The following is a 22,801-nucleotide window of genomic DNA, read 5'->3' as shown; positions in this document are numbered from 1 at the left end:
AAACCCTAATGATCAGATGATTTTTCTACTTACATAAATGTGATAAATTTCTAGTATCTAACTTCCTTTGAATTCTGGAGATAGAAAATTTAAGCAGACCATTTTCCATAGACTGAATAGAATAAAATTTTGAAGTACTATCTCCCAGGAAAGCAACAGGCCCAGATTATTTCACTGAATTCTACCAAATTCCCAAAGAGCAGATAAGCCAATGATGATTAAACTGATTCAAGACAGAAAAAGAAGGAAAGTTAAAATAAAAATTTAATTAGTAGGTGGCTGTTAAATGATTCAATCTTTTCTATCAGTATTCGATTATTTTGTTGTTTTTCATTATTTGGTGGAATGAAATTCTCTTACTTTCTTCGAGAAGGGCTTATGGGCATGGAATAGAGTGCGTCATCTCAGAGGGAAGGTGGGAAGGGCGGAGAGGGGAGGTAATCAACCAAGGACCTTGTTTGCATATATGTATGGCCCATGGACACAGACAATGGGCCTGTGAGGGCCGGGGGCAGGCAAGAGGGGACCAGTGGGGGAAAACGGGATATATATATATATATATATAATACTTTCAACAATAGTTGGGTTTTTTTTAAAAAAAAGAGGAGTTGAACAGGGACAGCTACAGCTAATTTGGAGCAGGTTGGGGTTCCTGTTCTACCCTGCCTGGGGGGCAAAAGCTGGTTCCAGACTGACCTTTTGGTGTGTGAAATTTTTCTTCAGCATCTGCATGGGAAGGCGGTGGTTGAGGGGGTAAGAGATCAACCAAAGGATCAATTTCTGGGTTTTCTGTTGTGTTCCATTGGTCTATATGTCTGTTCTTGTGCCAGTACCAGGCAGTTTTGAGAACAGTGGCTTTATATTATAGCTTGATATCTGGTATTGTGATCCCTCCAACTTTGTCCTTTCCCAAGATTGCTGTGGCTATTCGGGGTCTTTTTTATTCCATATAAATTTTTGGAGAATTTGTTCTAAGTCTTTGAAGTATGCCGTTGGTATTTTAATGGGGATTGCATTGAACCTATAGATTGCTTTGGGTAGTATGGACATTTTAATGATGTTGATTCTGCCAATCCATGAACATGGTATATTCTTCCATTTGTTCATGTCTTCCCCATCTCTTTTTTCAGTGTCCTGTAATTTTCTGAGTACAGGTCCTTTACCTCCTTGGTTAAATTTATTCCTAGGTATCTTAATTTTTTTGTCGCAATGGTAAATGGGATTGTTTTTTTAGTTTCTCTTTATGTAAAGTTCATTATTGATGTATAAAAAAGCCATAGGTTCTGGGTGTTAATTTTGTATCTTGTTACATTGCCGAATTCATTTATAGTAGTTTTTTGATGGAGTCTTTAGAGTTTTCTATGTGCAATATCATGTCATCTGTGGATAATGACAATTTTACTTCTTTTTCAATTTGGATGTCTTTTATTTCTTCTTCTTGTCTGATTGCTCTGGCTAGCACTTCAGTACTATGTCGAACAGGAGTGGTGAGAGGGGGCGTCCCTGTCTTGTTCCTGTTCTTAGGGGAAATGGTTTTAGTTTTTGCCCACTAAGTATGATGTTGGCTGAAGGTTTGTCATATGAGGTTTTTATTATGTTGAGGTATGATCCCTCTATTCACATTTTGCTGAGAGTATCAGGAAAGGGTGTTGAATTTTGTCAAATGCCTTTTCTGCATCAATTGATATGATTATGTGATTTTTGTCTCTCAGTTAGTTTATGTGATTTATCACATTTATTGTTTTGCAGATATTGTACCAGCCTTGCATCCCTGGAATAAATCCCACTTGGTCATGGTGTATGATCTTTCTAATATAATGCTGGATCCCATTTGCTAGAATTTTGTTGAGGATTTTAGGATCTATGTTCATCGGAGGGATTGGCCTGTAATTCTCTTTCTTTGTAGTGTCTATCTGGTTTGGGGATTAGGGTAATGCTGGCTTCATAGAAAGAGCTTGGAAGTATGCCTTCCTCTTGAATTTTTTGGAATAGTCTAAGGAGAATAGGTTTTAGTTCCTCTTTGAATGTTTGGTAAAACTCCCCTGTGAAGCCCTCTGGCCCCGGAGTTTTGTTTGCTGGGAGCTTTTTGATGACTGCTTTGATTTCCTCTTTATCTGCCTATTGAGATTTTTCTATTCTTCTTCATTGAGTTTTGGAAGGTTGTATTTTTCTAGGAAAATTTCCTCTAGGTTGTTTAGTTTGTTGGAGTAGAGTTGTTCATAGTATTTTTTTTTTATAATCCTTTGTATTTCTGTTGGGTGTGTTGTTATTTCACCTCTTTCATTTCTGATTTTGTTTATTTGGGGCCTCTCTCTATGTTTCTTGGTGAGCCTGGCTAGAGGTTCATCAATCTTGTTTATCCTTTCAAAGAACCAGCTCTTGGTTTCATTGATTTTATGTATTTTTTTTGGTCTCTATGTCATTTGTTTCTGCTCTAATCTTTATTATCTCCTTCCTTCTGCTCACTCTGGGGTTTTCTTGTTGCTCTCTTTCTAATTCTTTAAGTTGTAGGGTTAGATAATTTATTACCATTTTTTCTTGTTTTTTGAGGTAGGCCTGTAATGCTGTTGAACTTCCCTCTCAGGACTGCTTTCACTGTGTCCCATAGGTTTTGGATTGTTGTGTTTTCGTTGTCATTCGTTTCCAGGATGTTTTTAATTTCTTCTTTGTTCTCTTTGGTAACCCAATCATTGTTTAATAGCATGTTAGTGTTTGAATCTTTGTGGTTGTTTTTTTTTTGTAGTTGATTTCTAATATTATGCCACTGTGATCTGAGAAGATGCTTGATATGATTTCAGTCTTCCAGAATTTGGAGAGTCTTTGCCTGTGACCCAATATGTGGTCTATCTTTGAAATTGTCCCATGTGCACTCGAGAAAAATGTATATTCTGTAGCTTTGGGATGAAATGTTCTGAAGATGTCAATTAAGTCCATCTGATCTAGTGAGTCATTTGGGATTGCTGTTTCTTTACTTTTTTTCTTTTTTTTTTTGTCTAGAGGATTTATCTAGTGATGTCAGTGGGGTGTTAAAGTCCCGTACTATGACTGTATTACTGTTGATCTCTCCCTTGATATCTTCCAGAAGTTTTATATATTTGGGTGCTCCTGCATTAGGTGCATATATGTTTACCAGGGTTATATCCTCTTGTTGTATCGATCCCTTTAGTATTATGAAGTGCCCTTCTTTATCTGTTGTTATGGCCTTCACTTTGAGGTCTACTTTATCAAATATAAGTATTGCTACCCCTGCTTTGTTTTCATTTCCATTTGCCTGAAATATAGTTTTGCATCTCTTCACTTTCAGTCTGTGTGAGTCTCTTGTTCTGAGGTGGGTCTCTTGTAGACAGCATATATATGGGTCATGTTTTTTTATCCATTCAGCCACTCTGTGCCTTTAGATTGGAGCATTTAGTCCGTTTATATTTAAAGTTAATATTGATAGGTATTTGTTTGTAGCCATTTTTATTTTTTGTTCTTTCTCCTTTTTTCCTTCTATTTACAACAGTCCCTCTAGCATTTCTTGTATTGCTGGCTTGGTAGTGATAAATTCCCTTAGCCTTTTTTTGTCTGTGAAGCTCCTTATTTCTCCTTCAATTTTGAATGATAGCCTTGCTGGATAAAGTATTTTGTAGTCAGTCCCTTGTGTTGCATCACTTTGTATACTTCCTTTCATTCCTTTGTGGCCTGATGTGTTTCTGTTGCGAAATCATTTGATAATCTAATGAGAGATCCCTTGTATGTAACTTTCTGTCTTTCTCTTGCAGCCTTTAAGATTCTCTCTTTATCATTAACGTTGGCCATTGTAATTACGTGTCTTGATGTGGGTCTTTTGGGGTTTATGTTGTTTGGGACTCTGCACTTGTACAATTTTTTTCTTCCCCACATCAGGGAAGTTTTCTGACATTATTTCTTCAAATAGGTTTTCTAACCCTTGTTCCTCTTCCCGTCGGTCTGGCACTCCTATTGTACATCTGTTGATTTGTTTCATGTTGTCCCAAAGCTCCCTCAGGCTCTCCTGTCTTTTGATTTTTTTCTCCAATTTCAGTTCAGATTGGGAGGATTTTGCTTCCCTGTCTTCTAATTTGCTAATTCTCCCCTCTGCTTCTCCTAGTCTACTGTTGAATGCTTCCATGGAGGTTTTTATTGTAGCTATATCATTCTTTATTTCTTCCTGGTTCTTGCATAGGTTGTTGATTTTCTCATCCATCTGGTTCATGAATTATATGACCTTTACCTGAATTCTTTTTCTGATATATTGGCATGCCTCTGTTTCATTTAGTATTTTTCTGGCAATTTCTCCTTTTCTTTCCTTTGGGTGTGTTTGTTTTTTTGTCTCCCCATTTTTACTCTCTCTTTCTGCTGACTTTGGTATCCTGTTAAGTGTTCTTGCTGTTGTTGAGTTTCAGTCACTTGTTGCCAGTTAATTTGACATTTGCATTGGTAATCTTTTAAATCATTAGACAGTCACAAATAATTTTTTATCATTTGGTAAGAAATGGTGTAAAATTGTGGGGCAGGGGTTTCAGTACTTCAGGTGTCACAGGTTAAGCTGCTCTGAATCAAGGTTGTCTGTAATTTTCCCTGATAACAGTGAAAACCTTGGTGTGTATCTTTAGCTTTCTCCATAGAGCACAGTGTGTTTATCACAGTAACTTGTGGCCCGGTGCACGAATTTGTGCACATTGAAAGGAAATTAATTAGAAGAAATATTTTAATATCGCTCTTGACCCTTTCTCTATAATCAAAGTGTCAACCAAATTCACAATTGACAATGACAGATGGAAACACACGCATGCAATTGATGCCAGCGAGAGCTTTAACCCTTTGCGGTCGTTTGTCTACTCTCAGCCACCAAAGCTTTTTTACCGTTCCGGTCGTATGTCTGCTGTCAGCCACCACAGCAAGGAACTGTACGAATCTTAACTCTATTCATTCATGTATCAGTTCATAATTTCTCTGAAAGCTTTTAAGTGTCTAAGTGACCTTGTCGCGAACCAAAACATTGCCCTGACAAATCGGAGATATCGAAACTCAATATAAACAAACGCGGTCGCCGAGACCGGTTTGGCTCAGTGGATAGAGCGTCGGCCTGCGGACTGAAAGGTCCCAGGTTCGATTCCGGTCAAGGGCATGTACCTGGGTTGCAGGCATATTCCCAGTAGGAGATGTGCAGAAGGCAACTGATCGATGTTTCTACCTCTCTATCTCTCTCCCTTCCTCTCTGTAAAAAATCAATAAAATATATAAAAAATAAAATAAAAAATAAAAAATAAATAAACAAACGCGGTCGTTCCACACTCGTCATGCAAAACACCATGGCGAGTCAGTCGCCTTTTGAGAGTGAAGAAATCGACAAGCTTCAGAGATACCTCGCAGAATCTAATCTAATAAAAGAGAAACATGGTAATTGGCATACGACCGCTACCCTTCCCATTGGCTAATCAGGGAGATATGCAAATTAACTGTCAGCCAAGATGGCGGCCGGCAGCCAGGCAGCTTGAAACTAACATGAGGCTTGCTTGCTTCAGTGACGGAGGACTCCAACATTCCCCGCCTGCCACTGCAGGCCTCTGAGCCTGCAGTTTGAAACATTGTAACATATAGAAGCTAAAAAAAAAAACACCCAGAAACCAGCTTTCAGCGAGCTGGGATCTCAGAGCTGGAGTCAGAGCTGGAGTTATACATTGTTTCGATTACCTACTTTCAGCAGCGGAGGCCTAAGAGCTGGAGCCTCAGAGCTAAAGCTGGCCCAGAATTAAAAAAAGAAAAAAAAAGGAGCGGTTGGGAACTTCCGTCACCCGCCAGCCTGAAAACAGCCCTCAGCCCCTCACCCAGGCTGGCCAGGCACCCCAGTGGGGACCCCCACCCTGAAGGATGTGTGACCAGCTGCAAACAGCCATCATCCCCTCACCCAGGCTGGCCAGGCACCCCAGTGGGGACCCCCACCCTGATCCAGGACACCCTTCAGGGCAAACCAGCCGGTACCCACCCATGCACCAGGCCTCTACCCTATATAGCAAAAGGGTAATATGCCTCCCAGCACCGAGATCAGCGGAGCTGCGAGGCCTCCCGGCACCGGGATCAGCGTGACAGGGGGCAGCTCCCAAACCCCCTGATCGCCCTGCGGCTCTGTGTGTGACAGGGTGCAACGACCCAACCCCCTGATCGACCCTGCTCTGTGTGTGACAGGGTGCGGCGCCCCAACCCCCCTCCCCCCCAGGCCCTGCTCTGTGTGTGACGGGGTAGAGCCATAACCTCCCCATCGGCCCTGCCCTGAGTGTGAGAGTGGCGGCACCCCAACCCCCTGATCGGCCCTGCTCCGTGGGTGATAGAGGGCGGTTCCCCAACCCCCTGATGGGCCCTGCTCTGTGCGTGACAGGGGGAAATGCCCCAACCACCTGATTGGCCCTGCTCTGTGCATGACAGGGGGTGGCGCCGCAACCTCCCCATCGAACCTGCCTTGAGTGTGACGGGATGGTGCCCCAACCCCCCAATCGGCCCTACCCTGAACGTGACTGAGGGTGGGATCACAACCTCCCGATCGCCCTGCTCTGTGTATGACAGGGGGTGGCGCCCCAACTCCCCAATTGGCCCTGGTGAGCCCGACCAGGGGCTGCACCTAGGGATTGGGCCTGCCCTCTGCCACCCAGGAGTAGGCCTAAGCCAGCAGGTCGTTATCTCCTGAGGGGTCCCAGACTGCTAGAGGGCACAGGCCAGGCTGAGGGACCCCCCTCCCCCCGCAAGTGCACAAATTTTTGTGCACCGGGCCTCTAGTTTCAAATAAAGCTTTACAAATCACGTTTAACTGTAATTAGGCATTCTCGCTTGTTATTTCAAAATAATACTCCAAAATGGCAAAAATAAAGTTACCGAAAGAAGTGTACTGCGAATCTGAAAGTAATGATGAAGAGTTTTATTTTGGCACCTTGAATACTGACTCTGATGTAGAAAGTGATAACGTTTGTAGTGATTCTACTAGTAGTGACGTAGTTCCAAAAAAGAATTAATAAATCTTGTTTATCCTTCATAATCTTGCATGTTATGTATCACTGCTCTTTCAATGGAAATTAATTCCGACCAGTACGACACCCATGTCCAAGTTTAATACGACCGCAAAGGGTTATATGTATTGTGCATGTGCGATTTAGCTTAGCCTTTTATAGATATAGAACGAACTTGCTTAATTAGACCTGCTTTCTGATGTAGCTAAACTTCTTCCAGCCCAGTGAAGCACCCCAACTTCTCTTTCAGGTAGTTGTCAGCAGCACAGCAGTAAATATCAACATGAAGCAGATTATTATTGTAGATCACGCAGGGAGTACAAAGGGTAAAATATTTAACTGCAACAATGTTTGACTATAATCTGCGCAGAGAGAAAACCTGAAGTCATTTTCAAGGTCCACCATTTCTTTTCAGTCAGGTCAAGTTCCTAAGCTTTCTAAATCTCTGTTTTCCGGCTAATGAAAAGAAAATAAGATTCTGCCGAGTCTCCTATCTACCTGCTCCAGGACTTCTGTGAGGATCAAATGAGATGAGGCACGGGAAAACACTTCACAGACATTTGGTTACAGTGTAAAATGTTTGCACCTGGCTACAAAGCAAGTCGTGTTCCTGGGCTGAAGAAACTGCAAGGTGGCTAATTGCTAGGGAGAGGAAGCCGGCGTTGCTACGTGGGGCCCAGAGTGACCGTTTCCGGGCTGGGCTGCGCTGTGGGCCACAATCTGTGGGTCTCGGCAGCATCGGCTGTGATTTGGTGGGTTTCACTCCAAGGTGGTGGCTTGGCCTGTGTCCTACTTAGAGGAAACCAAGTGTTGCTTTGTCAGAGCCAGGTCCACACTGCCGTTTCTGTAAATGGCAAGTGCGTGTCACGGCAGCTCCTGTGTTGAGTGTCTGCCCCTGGTGTTGGTGTGCGCCAAAGCAACCGGTCGGACGGGTGGAGGGACACAGCATATTAGCCTATTAAATATATAGATGCTTCCTTGAGATTGTCATAGAGCTTTGATTTAACTATATGGAGGGTGCTGAGAATGACCTAGGTTTAACTTCTTCAGGTCATGTTACATATTGATTGCTTTTGAAATGGGGCTCACAGTTTCAGAAGAGAAACTTGATGGGCCATTTACTTTACTGGTTCGACAATGGACCTCACAGACTTCTGAAAAAATACAACTCTCCCTGGCTAGTGTTTGAGTGGTTAGAGCATTGGCCCACCGTCCAAAAGGTCATGGGTTTGATTCCCTGTCAAGGATGCACACCTGGGTTGCAGGTTCAATCCCCAGCCCTGGTCGTGACACAACATGGGGGGCTAACAGTCCATGTGTCTCTTGGGTCGATGTTTGTCTCTCTCTCTCTTTCTCCCCCCCCGCCGCCCTTTTTCCTTCCTCCCCCTTCCTTTCCACTCTCTCTAAAATTCAAGGGAGTAAGTACCAGGGAGTAAGTGGCATCAGTGCCTGAGCTGTGTCTGGAGACAAGTTAAAGATCATGTCTGTCTGTCTTTTCAGTCGGCCAGCGTTGTCTATCCAGCACCCACCATCTGCAGCCATCAGCATTCAGCGCCCGCCCCAGTCACGGGATGCAGCAACAAGAATCACACTGCCCTCACACCCTGCCTTAGGGACACCAAAGCAGCAGCTTCACACCATGGCTCAGGTAAACCAGAGGGGAGAACCGTCTGCGTGCTTCTGCTATGGTTCAAGTGAGGACTGTGCAAAAGTCGCGAAGCACATGCAATACTGAAGGCAGTGGTTGCTTCTGAACTAGATGGAGTGGCAGATGCTCGTCTGTAACTCTGTGTTCTGGGTCTCCCCACAGAAAACAATCTTCAGCACGGGCACCCCAGTGGCTGCGGCTACAGTGGCACCTATTTTGGCGACCAACACAATCTCTTCAGCGACCACAGCTGGTGAGTCAGCAGCCCTGCTGTTGCTTTCTGCCCAGTTCATTTTCACTCCTCGCTGAAAGAGTAGGCTATGAAAATTATCTTAACTTTTCCCAAGAGCTTGTCTCAGGTTTTTGAGAATCTATAATGTTCAGAGAGACAATTGTTGAAGAATTTTCCTTTTTTCTCCCTTTTTAGGATCTGTGTCACACACACAAGCCCCCACGAGTACAATTGTTACCATGACAGTGCCCTCCCATTCATCCCATGCTACTGCTGTGACCACCTCAAACATCCCAGTTGGTAAGTGTGGTATACCCTTTAGACAAGAGTTTCAAAGGGATTTTTCAGCCCCTCTGACCAACTCTTCTTATAGATGGATAGTATTGATTTTGTTGTTGTTGTTGATTTTCAAAGTAGCAGTGAATTTAACTTTTAACATTATTTGTTGTACAGATTTGGCATGACGGTAGGGAGAAAGGAATAATAATCTTTGAGAGCTCAAAGTAAACTTTAACTCTACTTTTAACTTTCTTGTGCATCAAACTACTCTTTTTATGTGTACCTTTTAAAGAAATAAATTAAATTTACTGACACGAAAACAACAGGAAAAGCCAGCAAGAAGCAGAGATCTGAAATAAGAACTGATGGATTGTTCAGGAGAAATCTTTGGGTGACAGTAGTGGGAAGACAGCTAAACGTAGGCTTTCGTTGAAGTGCTGCCTCAAAACACTTGATACCTGTCTTAAAGTTTCTTCTAGGCTTCATTATTCCCCCTTTTAAATATTGTATACTTTGAATATTTTAAACATCTTTGAAAGGTTTCTGGCAGCAGACGTTGGTCACTAGGAGCAGGGCCTGGCCAGCGTCCCGTATAGCAGGGCCAGATAGTAGATGCAGGCCTCCTAGGTCTCCGCCCCAGCCACTCGCCAGTGGCCAGTGTGCACAGGGGCTTTCTGGACATGGACATTTGCATTTCATATAATTTTTAAGTGTCACAAAATGCTTCTTCTCCCTCAGCCACTTCAATCCGTATGCCTTGCTTAGCGCAGGCCTCACGGAAGCAGGCAGCAGGCAGCATTTGGCTCTTGGGCCGCAGGTTGCCAGCCTCTATCCTAGGGGCTGCTCTCACTCTCACGGGCTCCCAGACAGACTGTGGCCTGTGAGGCTGCTCTCGCTAGTCCTCTGGCTGCAGGTTTTAGCTGTAGTGTTAGCTTCACCTCCGGCCAGCATGATGAGCATGCCATCGCGTGCCGCCGCGCCCCACCCCCCCCAAAGTAAGACGGCATGCTCTATCAGATGGCATGCTCACAAGCTGAGCACTGAGGCCTTGGGGTCTAGTGGCCAGACCAGAGATGTGGCTGCCCACCCATATATATATAATAACCTGGCTGCTCTTCTCCTTGCTTGCTTTTTGCACATGCGAGACAGACTGCAGCTGCACGGTCCTCCTACCAAACTTTGAGGACACTTTTCAGAATAATGGTAACCCAGGAAACCCTCACTCCTCTTTCAGGTAACTGGGCTGTGCCCACCCTAAATTGATACTAAGCACCCCCCCCACCTCCCAAGACAGGTAACTGAGAGGACACTGCTGCTGGCTCTTTCTCCTATCGCTGCTCACTCCAGCCTACCACCACACTTCTCTCATTTCCCTCTGGAGTTCACTTCTCTTCTGTGAAAAGAAGTTTGTTATGTGTGTCTGGTTTCAGCAATAATGCACTGTTATTGAAAAGATCATTGATAATTCCATATTTTCGTGTCAAACCAATGTCTGGCTATACTTGCCATTGTCGGCAGTTATCCTCAGCTGTAACATCAGAGCCCAGCCCGTTCTTTTCATGTTTTCAGTCCAGAGTCTCACGAGGGAATCTGCAGCTGTGAAGAAAATCAGACCAGTAAAGAGGGGACAGTGTATCTTATAGGGGTGCTTTGGTTTTCTCTTGATCCCTCTGAAAAATTATTTTGTGATTAGTTCTTGTTAATGTCACTGTATCTTCCTAAGAAATCACAGTGGAAGTCACCTCATAAATGTACCAGGAGATGGTCTGGTATCTCAGTGGTTAGAGCATTGTCCCAATACACCAAGGTTGTGGGTTCGATCCCTGGTCATAGCATATACAAGAACCAACCAATGAATGCACGAGTAAGTGGAACAACAAAATTGATGTTTCTCTCTCTCTTTCTCTATCTCCCTTCCACCCTTTCTCTCTTCGCCCTTCCTTCCCACACTCTCTCAAATCAGTAAATAAAAATTTTAAGTAAAAGTACCAGGAGACAGAACTATGATCATACATTTTTGCTAGAACTAGCAACTTTACACCTGTCCTAAGTTACTGTATTACTATATTCTATATCTACCCAGCTCATTTATTTTTTAATTTTAACCATTTACTGAATTCTAGATATGAAAATCATTTGACAGAAATACCAGAACATTTAACATCTGCCACCTTAATGTGATTGGTTTCATCTAAGTTCAATTGGGTTTATGCTCTAGTTTTGTTTTCCTCTTTTATAGTAACCCAAATACTTTTTTGTTACATCATAATAGGATCCCTGAACAAAGGTTGAGAAGGAAAACTTGACATTAAACCTAGAGCATTGATCTTCAAGTTTAGGTCTAGGGGATACATTAAATCACCTAAGTGGTTTTTTCCAGGTGAGATTAAATATTGAATTCAGCCATTGTTTCTAATAAGTATATATTGGGTCAGAAATAAAAATGATTAACACTGAACATAGGGTTTTCTCCTCTAATGAATGCTCATCTCCAGTAGATGACCATACTGGTTTTCTCCTTCTCTGGCCCACACATGCCAGTGTCTTCGAATATACAAAGCAGAGTCGGTCACAGCATTCAGAAAATGAAATTATCTTTGGAGGTAGCAGTATGGCCAAGTTATGATTTCTGCATTATATTTTTCCTTAAATTTTATTTATTTTTAATAATAGAGAATATGGCTTTTTTAATTAGAAAAAAGTAAAGATTTAAAATTTGGGATGTGTTTACGTTTATGAACCACTGTTTAGTTATCCTACAAATGATAACTGCATTCTTTGGAAGTATTATTTTTCCTGCATTTTATGGGAAGAGTGAAAAACAAGGCTTCGTTGCTTTCCACTCAATATTCTATCTCCAACTGATGGAGAATGTGCCATTACAGTGCCTCTCTGCCTTAGTCAGCAGATGCCATCATCAGTGCTCCAATTGGGCACCCAGGGCATCCTGCAGAAACTTCTCTGGCTGTCTCCCTCAGGAAACGGCTGGGCATCCATGGTGGTTTGTGCTGCTTACCTTTGGTGTTCGATGCATTGCACTGTGGGTAATGTGAGGCATCATCCTAGTCTCTAGTGGTTATGTGCCTGTCACTGGTGTAACTTGCGTCTTTACACAGATGGAACCTTTGTCCCTCTAAAGCGGGTGGGGAACGTCCTGCCCGTGGGCCATAAAGGCCTGAGAAAGCATTTGGTCTGGCCCTACCAAACCATTAGGGGTGAGTTTATGTTTGACCAAGTATAGCAGACTAATTTTTTAAGTATATTTTTATTGATTTCAGAGAAGAAGGGAAAGGGAGATAGAGATAAATTATTGATCAACTGCCTCCTGTACACCCCACCCACTGGGGATCAAATCGCGACCTCCTGGTTCATAGGTCAATGCTCAACCCCTGAGCCATACCAGCCAGCCTAGCAGGCTGATTTTTAAGTTAATAATTTTGTATGGCCTGAGAATGATGTTATAACTATCCAAATGGCCCTTGGCAGAGAAAAGGTTCCCCACCCCTGCTCTATATCTCTGAGGTCACAGCTTTTATAAGTACCATAAAGTATGTCCCAGTTCAGCTATACCTTCGGAACAAAATTTGATTGTAAATTGTAGAGGAGAGCAAATTTTGAGCCTGATACTGAATTTGAAAACTCTGTTGTTTATTTTGACTTTGCTGTAAGGTTTTAGATAAAGTCATAGGATATTCAAAATTAAATGATTATCTAGAGGAAGCTGGGACTTAGAAATTAAAATGATCTACTCAGTACTAATTAGCCACATTGCTACTTCCTTATGGACCCAATTACTTATGGAGTAAAATCTAAGGTCTTTGTCATTTCTATAGCTATATTTTCATTTGTTTATGGTTTGATTTTTTTAATAAAAAGTTTTCTCCTCAAAAAAAGGATATCGAAGAAACCAGTTCAGGGGAATGGGGCCTGGTTGCTGATATTTTTGTTAAAGGAATAATGCTGAACCCTGCTTTGACAGTGTGAATATATTATAATAGTGGGCTAGAGGCCTGTTGCATGAATTCGTGCACGCGTGGGGTCCTTCTGCCTGGACTGCGAACGGGGCCATCTCGCCCAGTCCTGATTGGGGCCAGCCGGCCAGGGGGAGGGGTCATAGGAGGTTGGCTGGCTGTGGGAGCACACTGACCACCAGGGGGCAGCTCCTGCATTGACATCTGCCCTCTGGTGGTCAGTGCGCATCATAGCAACCATCTGGTTTTACCGGTCACTTAGGCTTAGATGAGATATATATTTATCTCATCTAAATTGCCAAAATTTGTGCACAGGGGCAGGGTCCCTCAGCCCGGCCTGTACCCTCTCACAATCTGGGACCCCTTCGGGGATGCAGTCGGACATCCCTCTCACAATTCGGGGCTGCTGGCCTGCCTGCCTGCCTCATCACCCCTAACCGCCTCTGCCTTGGCCCCCGCTGCCGCAGCTTTGTCTGGAAGAATGTCCGGGATGATGTTTGGAAGGTTGTTCAGCTATCTGGTCTAATAAGCATATTACGCTTTTATTATTATAGATTAGATTGAAATAATTTAGTTGAACCTTGTGTACTCATCTTTCATTTTTTATTTTGATTAAAACTAAAATCCAGACTTCTTATTACTATTTGCATTAAGATTGTTGTGCAAGAATGATTTGTCTTGACAGTGAAAGCATATGAATAGTGATGTCATTGGTTTTCCTTTTTGTAGCTAAGGTGGTGCCTCAGCAGATCACACACACTTCTCCTAGGATCCAGCCTGATTACCCCACGGAGAGGAGCAGCCTGATTCCCATCTCAGGACATCGGGCCTCTCCAAATCCTGTGGCCATGGAGACTCGCAGTGACAATAGGTAGGAGGCAACGTGCCAGTTACACTGCCTCAGTGTGTCATTCATTGTTTTGATTTTTCAATATTATATAATGTCCCACAAATATGGCATGCATGTACTTATTCTTATTTTTAAACTAGAGGCCCGGTGCACGGATTCATGCACCAGTGGGGTCCCTCGGCTGGCCTGTGCCCTCTCACAATCTGGGACCCTTCAGGGGATGTGGGACTGCCAGTTTCGACGCAATCCCCGCAGGCCAGGCCGAGGAACCCACCAGTGCACAAATATGTGCACTGGGCCTCTAGTATGCGTAGAAGATCTTTGGTTAATCTCTTCCTGCCCTCCTCCCTTCCCTCTTAGATTCATCAGTCTGTTCCATGTTTCCATGCCTGTGCATTGAGTATCTGCTCCATGGTGGTCAGTGCACATCATAGGTACCAGTCCAACAGTCAGATACTTAGCATATTAGCCTTTTATTTATATAGGTTTTCTCCCTGAAAATAATACATTGTATTATTTCTCTTTTAGTTTTATGAAAATGTCTGTATTCAGCCATTCTCCTTTTGATGGCTAATCTCTTAGGATCCATTGTTTTGTTTTGTGTGTTTCTCTGTATAATTTATTTTAAGAGTAAAGGTTGCAGTATTATGACTCTAAATATTTCCATTTTCATCGCTGAAGAACAAAGGCATTCTTACTTAATCTTGAAAGTATAGTTACCCCTGAAACAATTTTTTAGCTTTCTATTCTCTTTCATACATTGACATTTTTTAAGGATATGGATAGACCAGTTTTTGTAGAATACTCAGTTTGGGCTTATCAGATTGTTTTCTCATAGTTAGATTCAAGCCATGCATTTTTGGAGTGAATACCACTTGGTTGATGTGCTCTTATCACTACTATTACATTAGAGAGCTCATGCTATTTTTTTGTCTCATTATTAGTTAGGTCAACATTAGTTATTTAGTGAAGATGTGATGTTTGCCAGATTTTCCTACTATAAAGGGATGTTTTTCTTTTAATTAAGTAATCTGTGTGGAAATACTTTGAGGCTATAAATATCCTTTCCCCCAATAAACTTTCACGCAATAGTTTGTTTACCGATGATTCTTGGCTAAATCAGTTGAGGTTTGTTGAAATATGTTGGTTGCAAAATAGTGACTTTTTCTAACTATTGTTTCACATTTATCAGTTGACATTTTGATATAAAGATATTGTCTCATTTTCTCCCATTTATTTATTTTCTGTTTTTTTTTTTGTTGTTTTTTTTTAGAAACAGAATAGGCTCATAGATTTGGTTTTATTCATTACTACAGTCTCAGTATCATCTATTTTGATGTTCAAATTCTCTCTGGGTTGGTCCATGGGAGCCCCTTCAGACTAGTTCCTGTGGTTTTGCCATGGCCTGGTCATTCCAGCCCTTCCCACCACCATAAGATTATCAGGCCCCTCCTGAACTTTGTCAGCATCTTGGAGTCCACCATTTCTCCAAGGAGCCTGGTTCCTTTCATCATTTAGAAACCAAGATGTAGGCATTAGCTGTTTATTGTCGTTTTCTCTAGGCTCTTTCAGCAGGCAAGAAGTATGTAACATTTTAAAAACACTTTACTTAGCACATGGTTATACGTCTAATTCCACCCCATCCCCTCCCCCATTGCGTATTTGCACAGGAACTCACTTTAGCATCGGATCACTTTTCAGTTGTCCTGTCCCATCATGGTGCATAGGGGAGCAGGGGAGCTCCTAGCTTTTCCTGTATCCCGTGTCCATCCTTTCTGCTGAGCATGACTGTTAGTTCTGAAAGGTTGGAAGTTCTTTTGGATTTCCTATTTAGATGTTTATCTCATCTACAAATAAGGACAGGTTTTTGAGGGATGAGGGAGTTTTTTTCATTTCTATTTTGTATACTTATGTTTGTCTTGTTGGCTAAACATCCAGTGTGATGTTGAATGTAGCAGAGATAGTGAGCATCCTTCTCTTGTTCCTGACCTAAATGGGAAGTCTCTGAAATTTCATAATCAATTTTTGTAGATATTGTTTTTAGTTTGAGGAACAAAGTTTTGTTTCTGTCCCACTTTCTTAGACATTTATGTCATAAATAAGTATTGAATGCTAATATAATAGCAATTTTTATATCTTTTGCAAAGTTTCAAGTATTGTTCTTTTGTACATTTTTAATATGATCTAAAACATTAATAGAAATTCTGATATTGAATCATTCCTACTTTCCTGTGATAAATCTTATTTGATCATGATGTATTTAATTTTATATAATAACTAGTGACCCAGTGCACGGATTCCTGCACATTGAAAGGAAATTAATTAGAAGTTGGCCACAGGGCGGGACTGGGTGAGACGGGCCAGACACGCCCTGGAGCCAACCTCTCACCGTCCCTCCCCGGCCGGCCACACCAGAGGTGGTGCTCTGACTCAAAGGGCTTCTGTGGAATGAGTGGGTCCCCCTGCCAGGTGGGGTCCCTCAGCCTGGCCTGCAGGGATCTGGCCGAAACCAGCTCTCCAACATCCACCAAGGAGTCCCCGAGTGTGAGAGGGCACTCTGCAAAGTTGCTGTCCTACAGGGTGTGCAACACAAACGCAAGTGTGCAGTAAACCAGATTCGGGGCTGGCAGTGCCCCAGCAACAACATAACCCATGGCCGAAGGTGGAATCACCTGGCCCCATGAGGAATCGGGCTCCCTCCTTTCTGGTTCCAGGGTGCATCACCCAAGAACCACCACTGCCAAGTCATTGCAGCTGGTCAGTTTATGCATTGAGCATCTTCCCCCTGGTGGTCAGTGCTTGTCATACCTACCGGTCAGATGGGAACTTAGCCTTTTATATATATACTAGAGGCCCGGTGCACAAAAATTTCTGCACTTGGTGGGGGTCCCTCAGCCCGGCCTGTGCCCTCCCGCAGTCTAGGACCCTTCAGGGGATGACCACCTGCTGGCTTAGGCCCACTCCCTGGGGGGCGGGCCTAGGCTGGCAATCAGACATCCCTCTGGCAGCCCGGGAGCCCTCAGGGGATGTCCACTTGCCAGCGGGGAGCAGGCCTAAGCTGCAGTCTGACATGCTGAGTGCTCCTGAGGAGGTGGGAGAGGCTCCCACCATCACCGCTGTACTGGCAGCCGTCAGCCTGCCTTGTGGCTGAGCAGAGCTCCTCCTGTGGGAGTGCACTGATCACCAGGGGGCAGCTCCTGCGTTGAGCGTCTGCCCCCTGGTGGTCAGTGTGTGTCATAGTGACCAGTCATTCCCAGTCTTTCTGCTATTAGGGTCAGTTTGCATATTACCCTTCTATTATATAGGATAGAGGCCTGGTGCTCAGGTGGGAGCCAGCTGGTTTGCCCTGAAGGGTGTCCCGGATCAGGGTGGGGCTCCCGCTTGGGTGCCTGGCCAGCCTGGGTGAGGGGCTGATGGCTGTTTGCAGCTCTTCACACCCCCTTCAGGGTGGGGGTCCCCACTGGGGTGCCTGGCCAGCCTGGGTGAGGAGCTGATGGCTGTTTGCTGGCTGGTCAAGCCCCCTACACACAGTGGGAACCCTCACCCCATGGAGGTTTGGCCAGCCTGGGTGAGGGGCTGATGGCTATTTTCAGGCTGGCCACACCCCCTTTAGGGTGGTGGGTCCCCACTAGGGTGCCTCGCCAGTCTGGGTGAGGGGCTTAGGGCCGTTTTCGGGTTGGCCAAGCCCCCCGGCGACAGAAGCTCCCAGCCTCTCCTTATTTTCTCTTTTTTGGTTCTAGGATTTATTTACCTTCTATAATTGAAAGTTTGTTGCCTTTAGTGGAGCTCAGAGCCAGCCAGGACGGGCGGGAGGGAAGCATGGCTTCCTCCATCACTGGAGCAACCAAGACTCCTGCTCGCTCCAGCTCTGTGGCTCCTAACCACCATCTTGGTTGGGTCAATTTGCATATAGTCGCTCTGATTGGCTGGTGGGCGTGGCTTAAGGTGTAGCGAAGATATGGTCAAATTGCATGTTTATCTTTTTTTTTTTTAATTAAATCTTTATTGTTCAGATTATTACATTTGTTCCTCTTTCCCCCCCCCCATAACTCCCCTCCTCCCAGTTCCCACCCCACCCTCCGCCCTCACTCCCCACCCACTGTCCTCATCCATAGGTGCACGATTTTTGTCCAGTCTCTTCCCGAATCTCCCACACCCCTTTCCCCCCCAAGAATAGTCAGTCCATTCCCTTTCTATGTCCCTGATTCTATTATAATCACCAGTTCATTCTGTTCATCAGATTATTTATTCACTTGATTCTTAGATTCACTTGATTCTTAGATTCACTTGTTGATAGATGCATATTTGTTGTTCATAATTTGTATCTTTACCTTTTTCTTCCTCTTCCTCTTCTTAAAGGATACCTTTCAGCATTTCATATAATCCTGGTTTGGTGGTGATGAACTCCTTTAGCTTTTCCTTATCTGTGAAGCTCTTTATCTGACCTTCAATTCTGAATGATAGCTTTGCTGGATAAAGTAATCTTGGTTGTAGGTTCTTGGTATTTATCACTTTGAATATTTCTTGCCACTCCCTTCTGCCTGCAAAGTTTCTGTTGAGAAATCAGCTGACAGTCGTATGGGTATTCCCTTGTAGGTAACTGAGTTTCTTTCTCTTGCTGTTTTTAAGATTCTCTCTTTGTCTTTTGCCCTTGGCCTTTTAATTATGATGTGTCTTGGTGTGGTCCTCTTTGGATTCCTTTTGTTTGGGGTTCTCCGCGCTTCTTGGACCTGTAAGTCCATTTCTTGCACCAGGTGGGGGAAGTTTTCTGTCATTATTTCTTCAAATAGGTTACCAATATCTTGCTCTCTCTCATCTTCTGGCACCCCTATAATTCTGATGTTGGTACGCTTGAAGCTGTCCCAGAGGCTCCTTACACTATCCTCGCATTTTCGGATTCTTTTTTCATTTTGCTTTTCTGGTTGGGTGTTTTTTGCTTCCTCGCATTTCAAATCATTGACTTGATTCTTGCGCTCCTCTGGTCTGCTGTCGGGAGTCTGTATAATATTCGTTATTTCAGTCCGTGTATGCTTAATTTCTAGTTGGTTCCCCAATATAACATCGAAGGTCTCATTAGTTTTCTTGTAGATCTCATTAAGTTTATCGGCGGCTTCTAAACAGTTCTTGAGAGACCTTAAAAGTGTGGTTCTGAACTCTATATCTTCCATTGACAATTTTGTCCTGTTTCTTTGTCTCCGCATTTTGTTATGCTTCCTTGGTGCATCCCCTAGTAGTCTTTGTGCACAGTCTTATAGTTAAACCTTGATTGTTGTAGCTAATACCAGGGAGGGTTTGACCTCCAGGCCAAGTGGCTATGAGAATCAGCTGTGTCTGCAGTGAGAGAACTTCTGTCCTCTAGGGAGGTGCTAATCTAGCCTTTGCCTGAGGCTATCCGGCAAATGCCTCCGTGCAGGGCTTGGGCGGGGCGAGTCGCACAGGATCAACAGGGTGTGCCAGAGAGAGCAGTTATGGTGGCTCTCAGTCCCGTCCCCAGGGGCTCTGCCCCTCCGAGTCCCAGCACCCGCTGCAAACCTCAGAGAGAAAGCTGCACTTGCTCTGACCAAAGCCAGACAGTCCTGCTTCTCCAGTTTGAGTCTGAGTCCCTAAAGACTCCCCTGTATCTGGAGCTCAGAGTCTGCGACTCCCTCCCAATTGAAAACGCCAACCGCGCCCTCCGCCGCCAGCCCGCTCCGCACACTCCGCACCTCAGAATTTGACTTCAGCACTGCGCCTCCTCTGAGTGTCTGTATGCGTTTCTCTTTCCTCCTAGTTGTAGGACTTCCACTCAGCCAGTGTTCCTGTGGTTCTGGGTGATGTCCGTTCCGTTTTTTAGTTTCACTTTTGAAGTAGTTGTTCAAGGCAGCAAACTCCGGCGTTAACCTAGGCCGCCATCTTGGTTCTCCAGCTGCATGTTTATCTTTTATTAGATTAGACTAGTAGCCCGGTGCACAAAGTTCGTGCGCATTGAAAGGGAATTAATTAGAGGAACGTAATTTGGACTCACTATCTAATATCAATAATATGTGATCATGAGGCAGTCCACATTTCTGAAATTCAATGACATGAATTTTAGCTATTACTTTGCCAAAGAAATGGAATTTACATATATCATTTAAAAGAGCATTCAGCTTAATATTAAAAACTCTGGCTACCAAGTCAGGTCTGTTTGCAACTTTTTGCCAGCGTTGTAAATTGTTTGCAACATCTGCCCATTCGGGGTTGCATGTCCTGGTTATGAATAAATCAGGCTTGCCATACTTTGTTACAATTGCCATAGCATCCTGATATCACTGCTGCATATTTCTGGGACTACCCTCCGAAGATGATGGAAGTATTATCATTTTACCAATCGGCACATTGTCATTTTCAGATCTAGATTTTAGATAATCCATCAAACCACTATATTTTTCAGTTCTCAACTTAGATTGGTTTGCTTTGATGAAGTTTATCCAATTGGCCTCCATTTTTTAATATGAATCCATGATAAACTGTTACGTTAATTTTTCTGCGTTTAAAATAGGGTTGAGTGTGTCCCGCACAGAGAGATGAAATCCATAATACTGCTTTGTGTGACTCGTATCCTTACATTTTGTCTAGTATTATTGTTGATTACACTGTTGTCTCTGAGTCTTAATGCAATATCTGTTCCCCAGCCTTTTTCACCATGTGGAAAAAGAATAGGATATGTCATTGCATCTAATGTAGGAAACAGGATATTGATTTGTTTCATTTTAGTGGCATTTGGATTATTGGGATCTGGTTTACAATGAATGAACAAGTCCCTTTCAAAAGGAGGTTCTCCATCTTCGTTTCTGAATATGACAGCAACCTCGGTTACATGGGGAGAATTATATCTACCTGGGTCACTGTTACGCTCGTATTTAATCGCCATTGTTACCTCTGTGGGAGCAATACCTTTTGCTGCTGCTTCAGATTGGGCTTCTCTTTCCACCTCATGTAGCATCTTGTACGATTTTGTTAATTCATTTATTTCATGCATGAGGTTGTTGATGTTGATCATGAGTCTTTCTGAGCAGCCCTGGTTTTCTGGCATTGCTAATCTTTTACTTTTGGCTTTGGCTGTATCCAGAATATAGAGTTAAGCAAACTTCCGAGAAACACCATCCAAAGGATGTAAAGTTCCAGTATGGTGATAAACTTGTCTGTGTATTCTAAAGCAGTAGGGCCCATATCCTGATGGCGATGCAATATTTGCACCCATGGAAACAAAAGCAAAAGAACTAATTATGGAATGAATATTTTCCATGAAATTTTTACTGTCAGAATCTTCGTTTGTCATTAATCTTTTTAAATATGCCGGGTAATCTGGAAAATGTATATCATTTGGACAGACTTTCCCTTTGCTACAACAGTGAGTAAATTTCCCATCGGATGGTTTTTCAACAGAGAAATTCAGTGATAGGCAAAATTCACATCGAACAGTCATTCCACCACAACTACGTTTCGCTGAGAAGGCAGTTCCTACCGGTATTGGTAGTACTTGTTGATGACTGTTCTCTCGACATATTCTGTCGTCGCCACCGCCTTCTTTCAGCTTCAAAGGCACGTTGGTCTTACATTTTCTGTTGATGACGCCAGTGTTTTTTTGGCATCAGAGCGACGTTTTTCCAGTAGCTGGTGTTCAGATATATCCTGTCGCAGGTGCCGCCTTCTTTCAAGATCAGACACACGCTGCTCTGCGGACACTTTCTGTCGATAACGCCGGCATCTTTTGGCTGCAGAGCTACGTTGTGTCAACAGGTGTTCTTTAGACATAGTCCTACCTCTCTACTGTCACGGTCTGAGATGCAGGTGAATGAGAGTTCTGGCTATCAGGCTGCTGAGAGCCTGACCAATGGCTGATTCTGGCTCATTCTGTGGGGGGTGGGACTTCCTCCTCCCTGCTGTCAGTTTCCACAGCTGTGATGAGGAAGCTGGGGTGACAGAGGGAGCCACGCCCTCTCTCGCTCTGCTCTATGTCCAGCGGTCTCCTGCTCTGCCAAGTCCTCCAAACCTCCCAACCTCCCGCTCTCTGCCGGCAAGGTCCTGGGAGCCTGCGGGCGTGGCTAGGCACAGCAGGCCTCACCTCCTGGGCCGGCAGTGGTCCCGGGAGCCCACAGCTGCGGCCACTGTCACCTCCTGGGGCGCTTGACACCTGCGTATGCAAATTAACTGCCATCTTTTTTTGTTTTTCTGTGTTTTTTTGAAATTTTGTTTTATTGCTTAAAGTATTACAGAGAGTATTACATATGTCTCCTTTCCCTCCCTCCCCCCACCCCTTGACATGCCCCCGGTGTCCCTTACCACCCAGTGTCTTATGTCCATTGGTTATTCTTATAAATGAGTGAGATGATGTGGTATTTTTCTTTCATTGACTGGCTTATTTCACTTAGCATAATTCTCTCCAATTCCATCTTTTTCGGGTTAATTTGCATAGTCAGTCTGGCTGGTGGGTGTGGTTTGTGGGCGTCACTTGAGTGTAGCAGAGGGATGGTTGATTTGCATGTTTCTATTTTATTATATAGGACTAGAAGCTCGGTGCACAAAATTCATGCACTTGGGGATTCCCTCAGCCTGTCTTGCACCCTCTCTCAGTCCAGCAGCCTTCGGGGGATGTCCAACTGCCTTGGAAGTGGGAGAGGCTCCCACCATCGCTGCTGTGCTCACCAACTGTGAGCTCAGCTCAGGGCTTCTGGCTTAGCGGCGCTCCCCCTGTGGGAGCTCACTGACCACCAGGAGGCAGCTCCTGTGTTGAGCTTCTGGCCCCTGCTGGTCAATGCACGTCATAACGACCGGTCTTCTGCTGTTCAGTTGATTTGC

At 43.9% G+C, this 22,801-nt stretch overlaps 1 protein-coding gene across 7 annotated transcripts in view; it reads left to right on the top strand.

Moving 5' to 3' along the window:
- The window catches only part of SAP130 (Sin3A associated protein 130), a 95,572-nt gene that overhangs the window by 19,627 nt on the left and 53,144 nt on the right, over nucleotides 1-22,801 (top strand). For all 7 annotated transcript variants that reach the window (XM_036319357.1, XM_036319359.1, XM_036319358.1 and 4 more), the window contains 4 exons: nucleotides 8,502-8,649; nucleotides 8,812-8,902; nucleotides 9,077-9,181; nucleotides 13,861-14,002. In XM_036319357.1, the coding sequence (XP_036175250.1) occupies nucleotides 8,502-8,649; nucleotides 8,812-8,902; nucleotides 9,077-9,181; nucleotides 13,861-14,002 (486 nt within the window). The remainder of the gene's footprint in view (nucleotides 1-8,501; nucleotides 8,650-8,811; nucleotides 8,903-9,076; nucleotides 9,182-13,860; nucleotides 14,003-22,801) is intronic.

Source organism: Myotis myotis, unplaced genomic scaffold (genome assembly GCF_014108235.1).
Source record: "Myotis myotis isolate mMyoMyo1 unplaced genomic scaffold, mMyoMyo1.p scaffold_m19_p_8, whole genome shotgun sequence".
Classification (NCBI taxonomy): Eukaryota; Metazoa; Chordata; class Mammalia; order Chiroptera; family Vespertilionidae; genus Myotis; species Myotis myotis.
Note: the sequence above shows the minus strand (reverse complement) of the source record. Positions and strands in the feature narration are given on the sequence as shown.